Below are 12,443 nucleotides of genomic sequence, written 5' to 3' on the forward strand. Positions count from 1 at the left end.
GTCGCGCTGTTGACACTCGTATAGACTCTCGAGGAGAAATTACAACAAGCGTTTTCCTGGATACCATCACGACTGAAAATGACACTGATTTCATATGACAGTTCCATAAACAACTAATTAACATTCACTTAAAGTCACTTACATTTTAGATGCAATATTTAGTATTTTTGTTCTATTTCAGCAGTGAAAATCGTTCACAGCAGAACCGCAACGCATCTCACTCACAGCAACAAGTGTGTTACTGAACGATTCAGCATTTGAATGAATCGTTTAAATGAAAGACTCTGTGACTCACTCATTAAGACTAAGTAATGAAGCTTGCTTATTAGTGAAATTATTAATATAATGGAATGGTAATTATTGACTTTAGCCTGGATTGATGGCTCTCAATATCACAATATCGTTGGGGGGGAAAATATCGCTATGTAATTTTTTTCCAATATCGTGCAGCCCTAATTGAAATTACTTTACAAATGAATCAACTTAAAATGAAGTCACATAAAATTAACAACTCCATCAGAACCTTACATGGACATGTTCTCGCTTGTCAAGCATATATTATAAAGGTCAATGAAGTTGATTTGAACTTGTTGGGTCACTTTTGACTGACTCACTCACCTCTAACGATGCATGAAGTCAGCCCTGACTGATGATTAAAAGATACAAACATCTAGGAGGAGGATTTCTAGAAGACTTCTAATGATTTCTAATGATCATTATGCATCCTGACAAATCATGAAATTAAATAACTTTAACCTTTAAAAGACATCTCCAACATCTTTAGAAGTCTTATTACATATACTACAGGGATGTTCTTACAATGAAGACATGCAGGACATTACTGAGCTCATCCAAATGAGTCATCTGGTTAATCTGATATGCAATTAAATGTTTCTTTACACAGGGGATGAGTAAATTGCATCTGTAATTGCACACGCTGTCTTTAGTTGCATATGCAGAGAGTCAGTTTCTGAAACTCATGACAATTACATCACTACAGTGCCACATAAACTAAACATCTGTCTGCAGCCAGCACTGTGGATGTGTATGTGTGATTGTGAAATATCTGCATGGATTTATTATATATATTACACATATATACTATAGTGGTGGGCTGTCAGCGCCACTGTCAAAATCATTACAAATAGTAATGTGTCCATGTGTACTGTATGCATGCATGTATTTTTTTTAATATATATATATATATATATATATATATATATATATATATATATATATATATATATATATATATATATATATATATATATATATATATATATATATATATATATATATATATATATATATATATATATATATATATATATATATATATATATATATATATATATATTAGGGCCAGGACTTAATTAAGATTAATTACTAAATCTTAATACGGGATTTTAACGTAATTTAATTAATTACACAAAAAATTAAATACTGTAAATCCTCTAATATAGGCCAGGGCCTTTATTTTACTCAAGCGCATCGCGGTCCAGGCCTTTATTGGAAGGAGGCCAGAAGGCCAGAATTAGAGGCAGGCCTCAATTTCTATTTGAGCAAATCAAATAAACACACTTCTTGAAGTCACCTACAGGCGCGAGCCGCTTCACATAAATGAGACAGCCTATTGCCTTAACACAGCTGTCCATCAAACATCATGCAAAAAAAAAAAATAGACTGTAAAAAACTATTTTTATTTATTCCAGTATTTGAACTGTTATAATAATTTTGTAATTATGTTAAAATAATTTAAACAACTGTTATTTAACAAATATTATTACACGGCTCTGTGAAATACTTGATTCTGATTGGTAAATCACGCATTCCAGCGGTACGTTATTTCCAGATAACACCCGCTCATACGGGTAATACGAGATATCTTGACCGGTACTACTTCCATTCTTAACGCTGGCGCCATCTTGTGGCTTAAGCAGCCGTGGGCTACTATGGAAGACTTCAAGGCAGGTTTCCTTTATGACGTTTTTAATATAGATCTTTTTCTTACACTAACGCATTGATTAGAATCAGAAGGCTCTATTAACCCATCGGAGTCGTGTGGAGCACGTTATTTGACGGACAGCTGCATTTTTTATGGACTTCAAACACCACTACAACAACTGCTTGGATTAACGTTAGCCTGGACTTTTTAAATATAACTCCGATTGTATTTGTCTGAAAGAAGAATGTCATATACACCTACGATAACTTGAAGGTGAGTAAATCATAGACTTGGTTTCATTTTTGGGTGAACTAACCCTTTCAGCATTCATTTTCAACATTTAGCAAGGGCATAAGGCAAATCTTCAGCAATAGATAAAGGCTTAAAGCAGGTTGGAACTGTTTTCCTTCGCGGAAGCTTTGCGTAGGAGCTAATAAAATATTTAATCTCGAGACAATATTTTGTGTCTAATAATTATTTATTTGAGACTAGTAGCCGTGTAATAAGCGGGATAATGTACACTCAGCCGGTTGTTATCGCAGAATAAACCCCGACAGAGTGATGCAAGACCTGATCACTCTGTCGGGGTTTATTCTGCGATAACAACCCGCTGGGTGTACATTATCCCTTACTTATTATTTGTATAATAAACTGAGGGGGCCTGTCATCATAGTGGGCTGGGCGGTCTTTTTGTATTTAATTTACGATGATTATAAAAAGTGAACAGGACACTTGGTTTTTAAGTTACAGGACAGAACATAAGATGCGCAATATGTCAGAAGACATGGGGGTCAGAAATAATTTTGACCACTTGAACTTCATTAAATTTTATTATGTTGAAAGCCTTTCTTTAAAGTGAATTTTGCATCTTAATTTCATTAATCATTATTTTTGTAATCAAAGTTTTATCAAATAGTCTAGAATAAAAATAAAAATATAGCAGACAATGACATGGAGGAGCCGCCGGGTCAACAACGGCTTAAATGCGTGCAGAACGGCTAAACTAGGCTACTAGAAAAAAAAATCTTAAGTTGCGGCATCCCTACTTATTTCAGATAGGCCTATAGCCGAACCAGCATGTCACAAAGGGTATTGTGGGTTTAGCGCACGGTGCTCATGAATGGACTCTTCAGAAAAGCGCTCTCGAGGAGTTTTTAGTCACCTAAACGGTGACGTGAGTACAGTTGTATCAATAAATAGTTAAATTGCCTTTTTGTCTCATGTGTCCTTTTATGTTGCTTGCCCACTTCCCAACGAGTACTTGTAAACAAGGTTCATAACAGTAGTGCATACAGTGCATCGTTGTATCGGTGTGCGTTGTGTTATGGTGGTGGCGTGGGGTGTGTTGATTGATTGGTAAAGGCCCTGACTGAAAACCCCACTACACTATATTTCATATATCACACACCGATCAGGCATAACATCATGACCTTCCTAATATTGTGTGGGTCTGCCTTTTGTTCTCCAGGTGCATCAATGAGCCTTTTTGCAGGTTCACCACTGTTCCTTCATGGGGATCTCACTCACAGCACTCAGCTCCCAGCTGCAGGCATTCATGTAAACGGTGCGGCCGGCGGAGCAAAGTGAATGTTTCAACTTCTCAAACTAATTCCTATGAAAGTTAAGCTTCCAAAGGCATGAACTGAAAAGGCGCCAGACTAAACATGCGCTGTGAATCTATGCCGTGAGTGTTACCTCAGCTCTCATCACGACCTCATCCATGACTGTCAATGTAATCTGACTCCTGCAGCCTTTGAGCTGACACTTCCTCAGCGGCTAAATCACAATATGTTGAACAGACACGTTCAGTTTTTAAATGTAGTGCCTGTTCTCTAACTGAACTGATTTTATGAAAATGAACGGGTCGCGGTGGGAAAGTGAAAGTGATCCAGTAATCCAGTAGCGGTGGCTTTGGGAGTGGCCTCGTAGGGCAGCGAAGCATTCTGGGAATTGTAGTCTTTCATCCCCATGAGACAAATACATTTTCTGTCTTTTCTCAGTCTAGAAGGCACCAAATAAAAAAAATATTTCACATTTCCACTACATTAATGACCCAGTTTAAATACAGATTCATCTTCCCAGCACAACTTAAAAAATGTAGTCTGACTAAATGCATTTTTCTAGAATATCACATATTTGTGTAATTAAGTGTATGAAAAGTAAAGCTCTGATATTAGATCTAGAACCATCAACAGAGCCTTTCCTTCTTCTTGTGATCTAGCGTAAGCACAAACACAGTGTATGCTCAGTCAGCACTCCTAATCAACAAATGACATGACAGGAAGTGAAGGATAGGAAGAGAGAAGTATTTGTGACACTGTAGCCATGAATGCATGCACAGAGTAACACAGAGAAGAATGTGATCCTACTAGAATACAGAGAGGCTTATGACATGACAATACTGTTATAGAGCTGGACAAATCCACTTAGCAACACTAATCACTGACCAAAACAACAAAATACAGCACATATTTGACAGAAATCTGTTTTTTCCTCTTTTTCTGACCGGTTTTGGATTACACTTTGTTGCACTTATATGGGCCATAATTCTAGTAGGGTCAACCAGGAGAAAAGTCAAAATCCAATGACTAAACTCATTGTGAACAAACTAAAAATGACTGAGTGCACTTTTAGGAATCAGCCATTTATTGTGGTTATTGCCCTTACACATTACGTCATACTTTATAGGCAGTGCATAACTAAAACCCTTTAAAATCACAGTACCACGTGGTAGACAGAAACCCAAACACTGGGCGGTAGTGGCAGAATGCCATCTTTGAGTACTGGTATGTTTAAACGGGAGAGGACAAGTGGATGGGGAAATAAATTCAGTGGTTCAGGTTAGTGGATAGAAAGTGAAAAAAAGAGCTTAAACCAGAGCAAGTGCTTCAAAACAGACAAACTCATGAGCTGAACAAACATGAATACCACTGAAATGCACATTAATACCACCTTGTCTTCATTTAACAAATCTAGTAGCCAGCCTCTATTATTGATTCGCAACTAATATATTACCTGGCCTGCACAATTCAGTATGGAAGCATGCACCTTGGGGCTTGACTGCCTTTTTGCGCTCTGGTGAATGCCAGGTACACATTGTACAATTTTTGGCTATCCCAGATTAAATGATCATTCGTGGCAATTTCTGTGGTCGTAGCTCCTAAATGGTGAACCTACATCTCAAAGACGGCCGCCGCCACGGCCTTGCGACTAGCCTGCGATAATTTTCTGAGTGTCAAATTTAGCATGATCATCTCACATTGTGTTTGCTATGACCTACGTTTACTGAGTAGCCAATAAAGATGTAGTATTGATCAACGTGACATGACGCTAAGGCCCCGTCCACACGGAGACGCGTTTAGCTGTATACGTATACATTTTATACCGTATCAGCGTTTCGTCCACACGGATCCGGCATTTTAGAAGCATGAATCCGATATTTTTCGAAACCGGGTCCCAAAGTGGGTAAATCTGAAAACCATCATCTTCCGTTTTCGTGTGTACAATGAATCCGTATATTTTCTGAAACGGTGATGTCATCTCACTACGTCCAGCACGGTGAAGAGTTAAGGGACACAACTACGGGCACTGGGCATGCACACATCAATATCGCGTCGTTTAATTACCATATCTGCATTATTGTAAGGGTATGTTTTGGGTTGGGTAATAAAACACATCTGTTAAGTAGCAAATGTATTTATTGTTATTTTATTGTGAGATTTTGCCTCACCTCCGACCACTGCTATACCCCTGCTAGCCACAACTCTTCTTCTCTGTTTTTAGTGTATTTCTGTGGCAGAATTACAGCGCCACACGCAAATTGCCTGGCATGCAAACTACATCGTTTTTAGTCCGTTTTCGTAATCTCGTGTGGACGCAGATATTTCTTGAAACGAGGGGGAAAAAAAGATCGGATTGGGAAAGCGCTGGCTTCGTGTGGACGGGGCCTAAAACTTAAAACCATTTACCTCAAAGACCATTTGCAAAATTGGCATGCCAAGTTGCCCTCTGTTCCCTAGCCATGACCACATCCATATATTCTCCTCTTTCTTTCAGCGCGCACAAAAACCACAGTTGCCAAATTGTGATTCATCTTGCTCTACTTTTTATCACTAGTGCACAGTCTACATACACCTAAGTTTAGATTATATACAAATTGCACAGTTTTATTTTGTAATAATTATCTAATATGAATGCCAAAAATGGCTGTAGCAGTGAATCATAAGCCTGTAGTTACTTTCTGAAACCATTACAATCTTAAAGATTTCCACTGCACATTGGAAACAAGTTTACTTAACAGTGAATCCAAACATTTCAACACTTCTACATTAAGAAGTCATCGTCTTATCAGTTCAAATTCCTTTGGTACCATCACCTACCATAACAATTAGGACTACATATTGTTATGATAAAAAGTATTTAAGCTATAATCATAAGCAATATAATATGCCATTTTGATTGGTTTGGCTGTGTTTAAATGGATGCAAAATATGGAAGTATCTACACACTTCTTCACAGTTTCTGCAATTAAAATAGATTGGGAAATATAGCTTAAGTCTAAAATCAAAACCTGCTGACAGTAAACTTGCGCAAGCGGAGATAAGATAACAGGTTTTTCCCCATTATTAGCCATGGTTATTATGATGACAACAAACATGTGATTAGTCAAACGGGCCGGTTGCATAAAATGCTTAGGTTTGTCATCTAATTATTTTCTTCAAAACTGATCATAAGTTTTTAATCAGTTACATGAACATGATTGGTCTAGTTTGAAACTGAGAAGTAAGAGTCATTAGCGCTAACTAACTGCTAGCTGGTCAGACTAGTTCTTAAAACACTCTTAATTTAGCGGTTATGTAACTGGCTCAGTGCTAGATTCAAAATGTTAAATGCCATCTTAGGCAAGGCTTCAGGACCAAACTACAAATGTCTGCTTACACACACTTTCCCAGAGTTCCTGTATTGACCATGGTTAATCAACTTCGATTACATCGATTATATGTAGCTTAAATATTCCCAAGACCTAATTTGCATGAATACATATAAAATTTTACTTTTGTAATATAAAAATTTCCATGTGAAAAAATATATTTAAATGAGAAAACTTAATTTTACTAAAAATAAGAATCATCAAAAGTTTTCTGTATCAAGGTCATTAGACTTTTTTGTTACCTGAAATAAAGCTTGTATGAGTTAAAGTTTTTTGTCAAGCTCATGACAGAGTACCGATACAGTTCATAGTGGACCATACAAAATTACGACATTCGTAATATATATTTGGGTAACTTATTCATTGGTAAATTTGTTTATTATATCGAGACTATATCTATAACAATATGTAGCTATAGAGACTATATCTATAACAATAATCTTTTTGGTCCACATATAAGGTTTAGAATATGCTGACAAATGTTTCATCATACGGTCAGTGACATGTGCCATTTATCAATTTGAGGATTCCTTCAATTAAAATGGATAATACTATGGATAAAATGTGTGATACATCTTTGGGACGTAAAGGTGACTAAAACAGAAAGATTATTACAAACAACATTTCGAAAACCTATGGATAAAAACACAATATCAGCAATAGACAGCTTTCATCCAGCTACTCTTAAAAGCAGTTTACTATTTAGTCAGTTGTGTAGGCTAAAACATAATTGTACTAGCACTACATATGAATTTGATGAACAAACCAAATTAATGTTTCCAACAATTTCAACCTAGAGGGTATCTAGAAAATTGGTTAAGTAGTGCATTACAAAATATTGAAAATAGGGTATTAACAAGAAAAAAGTGATTCTCAAATCAGGTTACCTCACAAAATCTATCTGGATCTAATCATCAGTTTGTGTCCCCCATCTCACTTTTTTTCTTTTATCATGGTGTATCTTTAGAGTAGAGTAACCCCGATATTGTAATCTGAAAGTGTGTATCTGGATCAGGATGGTCCAATCCATTTTTTATTTGAATAACCAGCACAATAGTAAGATGGATTATGACAACTTGGATAGCAAAACATGGGATTTCCAAATCCAGATCATTCTGATCCAGTCGAACAACTGGCCTAAAGTTATAAATTTCAATATCACCCATTATTTATGTGATGCTGACGCAGGAACTGGCTAATAATGAGCCGCCGCTCTGACATAGAACCCTGAAGCACAGCACTGTTCCAACAGCAGAAGAGAACGACAAAGGCCAGAAGAAATTGTTAAATAAAGTTGTTATTATTATTTGTTTTTGCGCACAAAAAGTAAGAACAACTGGAGTCGCATGGAGCATTTTAACAATGTAATTACTATCTTTGAAAGCCTTGAAAGTTGCAATCATGTTGCAGTCTATGGAAGGGTCAGAGAGCTCTCGGATTTCATCAAAAATATCTTTTTTTAATTAATTAACCCTTTAAAGCTGCAGTCCGTAACCTTTTGCACTCTAGTGGTTAATAAACAGAACTGCATGCATCTTGCGGAAGAACATTGCAGCCGGAGCTACTTCTCTCTGTTTATATCTGTGGCGGATCACGCAGCGACTGTGCTCCTCCACAGCGGTACCTACCAGTCTAGCCTGAAATAGTCCCAATATAAATACTTGTTATAAGTGTACCATAACGATTCAGGGTAAAACAAAAACACAGTTTGGAAAATGGATTTATGTTGTAAAGTCTCATTATAACATTTTTGTAAATCTTGAACACAAAAAAAGTTATGGACAGCAGCTTTAAGTGATTTTTAACAGCCTAAGATGTCTATCACTGACTAATCTTGATGACGTCTATTAAAGGTGTCATGAACTGGCTTTTTTTCTTTTTTATACAGTTATCTGAGGTCAACTAATGACATTTGTGTGGTTTTTACATTCAAAAACATCATAACTAATAAGTTATAGGCTATTTTCTACTCTGGTTTTGAGGCCCTCTCCTAAACGCTGGGTTTTGATCTGCGTGCCGCACTGGAGACTTGAAAGTAAACACCTTCGAAAGCGGCACCTTGATCACAGGGCTCGTCAACGTCTTTATCAAGCAAACACAATGATTTATTTCTCATCCACCTGCGATTAACTGGAATATTATTTCTGTATTACATGGCAGCCACGATCGGACGATATAAGTGCGAACCGTGCGCAACCAGATCAAGAAAGAATTTCTGCCGACGGGCGTTTTGGTACACAGCCCAAACACACAGCCCCCGGACTACTATTACTACATATAAAAAAGACGTTTTACTAACATAAGTTTGTTGCACCATTCCTGTCGAATCTAATATAGACGGCACAACATTGCGTCTGCAAATCCAGCACTTGAGACTCATTTACAAACGATTCCGCACTGAAATGAAGCAAACACACAAAAGGTCTTCCCCACGTGAGCTGGAACTTCATAATAAATGAATGAAGTATCACATTCCCAATAAGTGATCGGAAGGAAGCTTATGCAGCGACTGTGTTCTTCCACAATATCTTGCTGTCTTCTTCTACATGTTTATTGCTGCTGTCTTGTGATCGACCGAACAGCTCCATGAGTCGGTGGGTGGGGCTACTGAATTAGACGTTCTGAAGCGACGGTGTTTCGTAGCGCTATGACGTAAGATTGAAGCTCACTATCGTTGGCTGGGCCTGGTGTCTATAAAAGCTTTTCTTTAGCTGACAAGGAAGTTTTCAGCTCTGTAACTTACAGGATATTCTTATATTACCATGACCTTTAATATATCAAAAGCTCAAGGGAAAGTTGATTTCTCAATTCATCACCACTTTAATATAATTTAAATAGCAAGTATATAATTGTTTAAATAGCGGGTGGAGGGATTAGATTATCTAACACTGAAGAAGGCCAGCGAGCCAAAACTTTTACGCGCCATCCCTGATCCCTCTCTAAATACATGCAAAATAAAGTAACTAAGATTTCAAATTGAGTGTGGATCATTTCATTTTGAAGTAAACGAATATAAAGCTGAATTTTGTCGATGTTGTTGAAACAAGTAACAAAAATAAGTTTAAGATGAAGCACAAAAATGACTAACTTGAAATAAATACTAATACTAAAACTAATAAAAAGAAATTAAAGCCAAATTACTACTAAATTACTAAATATTTACTAGTAATTTAGCAGTAAAAAATATATATTAAAAAAATACTTTATTATTTAAAATAAAAAAACAAAAGCTAAATCAGTTATTAATAAAACCTATAATTGTATATAATTAATCCTAAAATCACACTGCTCTATATGTCATTTTTTGGAGGGGCAGGAACATTTTCAGGAATGACATCACACACTGATGATTTTATTAAGAGAGCAAACAAGGTCAATAACGGTCGACTTCAGGGGCATCAGGAAAGCAACCTCCCAAAAAAATGTGTGTGGGAGACTGAGAGAATACAAGAGACGAAAGATTGCCAGCAACTGACCTTGACTGTCAGCGGAGGAGAGAGGGCATGTTTTCCAACCTGATAGGAGCGAACAATTTAATTAAGAACAGATAGTGGCCTTTCCACAATCACTGCTGATACACCCCCTCTCCTCGCTACATCTGATGACCCTACCTGATAGTGACAATGAGAAACACTGCAGGGAAAATGGTGTGTGTAACTGACAACAACAACAAACAAAAAGACTGACCTTTTTTAAACTCCTCCAGCATGGAATCCAACTTGGTGTCGTGAAACACAAAGTGGACCGGATGGTTGTAGAACTTAGTGATGGTCTTCAACGTGGTGCAGTCATCTGGATCCACAAACGCCAGGTCTTTCACAAAGAGGATGTCCATGATATTGGTCCGTTCGTCCTCATAAACAGGAATGCGTGTGTATCCGCTCTCCATGATTTCTGACATGGTGTTGAAGTCCAGCACAGTGTCGCTGTTGATCATGAAGCAGTTGCTGAGTGGAGTCATGATGTCCTCCACCGTCTTAGTCCTTAACTCCAGGGCTCCCTGGATCATGTTCATCTCCTCTTTCACCAGGTCATTGTATGGCTCGGTCACCTTAAGCATCCCCACCAGCTTCTCTCTGTTGTACACGGTGCCAATCTCCTGGCCTAGCACGCAATCCAGGAGTTTGCTGATGGGGAAGGACAGCGGAAAGGTCAGAAGCATGAAGAGCTTGGTGATGTGGATGGTGTTGGCACCCACCGCCAAGCCGTGGCGAGAGCAGAGCGCTTGAGGAACGATCTCGCCAAAGATCACTATACCAATCGTCGACGCCACCACAGCACCCAAACCTGAGCCGATGAGATCGTCCAGCAGGATGGTCAGCGTGGTGTTGACCAGCACGTTCCCAAGGAGAAGCGAGCACAACAGGTAGTTTCCTTTCCTCCGTATGGGCTCGATCTTGCGTGCGTACTTCTTCTCTTTGTCAGTGCCACAACTCTGCACGATTCGTAGCTCCATGGGGTCCAAAGCCATGAGCCCCAGGTTTAGACCACTGAACATCCCTGAGAGCACCAGGAGGCAGGCTATCAAGATGATCTGGAACCAAATGGGAAGCAGAGACTTCTTCTCCTCCACCACACGCAACCTTCCATCATGTTCTCCCAGCAGGTTCCACTTCCCATCTTGTTTGATGCACAGCCCATAATCCCTGTGGGACTCACTTTTCCTAAGTGCCTTAATTTTGACCCAAAGCAACCCAGATGTGCCCTGGCTGTTGACATTTATAACGTTACTAGTACTGATGGAGATGTCTTTGGTGAAGTCAGCACAAGTCATGTTGTAGTTGTCCTCGCTCTGATCTACGAACTTAATCTGCTTCCAGGTGTCATTGCTGATCTGCTGTCCGTAGAACCTGAGCAGGATATCGCTCCCCTCGGTTACCTGTATGATCCCATCATCGGTGGTCGCGGCGGGCTTGACGCTCCTCTCCAGCCGCATGCCGAGGATCCGGCTGTCGCTCTCCAAGGATTCCGCTCTATTCAAACAAACTCTACTCCAAAAGAACAGTATTAAAGTTAGCGTGTACCCTTTCCCACTGCATTCTGTCGCCATGTTTGTTTGACTCTCTGCGGAATGAGAGTTGACGTCACCTACTCATTTCACAAGCCCGCCCCTTCATTAACATAGCGCCCGTGGAACTCCAATCAGCGAGTGGTTCGTCACCTTATTAGGAAGAACGAGCCTTCTTGGGTTTGGTTACTAAAGGAAGACCCGTTTGTCTGCACTGTTAAGGTGGAGCTGTTTGTTTTACTGTCCCAAACTCTCATTACGTCTGAAAACATGAGCTACAATTATAATTAACGTAATATATAATTAAGCTATAATTAACGTAAATTTAAATATAGGCTACGTTATGAATATATAGTGCATAATAAGATATTAATGAATGTCAATACAAAAAACGTTGTATTATGTGAAATAATTTTAAATGACCATATGATATATTATTAATGAGTGTACATGTGTGTGTATGTACACGTTTATTAATGCATCTTCAAACTATGCCAATAAAGCTATTCCGCATTCTCAGATTTCCGTTTCAATGTTCAATGGCGCCCTCTAATGGACAT

At 38.4% G+C, this 12,443-nt stretch overlaps 1 protein-coding gene across 3 annotated transcripts in view; it reads right to left on the reverse strand.

Moving 5' to 3' along the window:
* The window catches only part of LOC137071438 (novel protein similar to human and mouse cyclin M4 (CNNM4)), a 51,381-nt gene extending 39,052 nt beyond the window's left edge, over nt 1-12,329 (reverse strand). The window contains exon 1 of one of the 3 annotated variants that reach the window (XM_067439444.1): nt 10,563-12,180. In XM_067439444.1, the coding sequence (XP_067295545.1) occupies nt 10,563-11,925 (1,363 nt within the window). In that variant the 5' untranslated portion in view covers nt 11,926-12,180. Of the gene's footprint in view, nt 1-10,562 lie in introns of all 3 variants that reach the window. The other 2 variants (XM_067439445.1, XM_067439446.1) reach the window with 2 other exon arrangements.
* Nucleotides 12,330-12,443: the final 114 nt, after the last annotated feature.

Source organism: Pseudorasbora parva, chromosome 3 (assembly GCF_024679245.1).
Source record: "Pseudorasbora parva isolate DD20220531a chromosome 3, ASM2467924v1, whole genome shotgun sequence".
Classification (NCBI taxonomy): domain Eukaryota; kingdom Metazoa; phylum Chordata; class Actinopteri; order Cypriniformes; family Gobionidae; genus Pseudorasbora; species Pseudorasbora parva.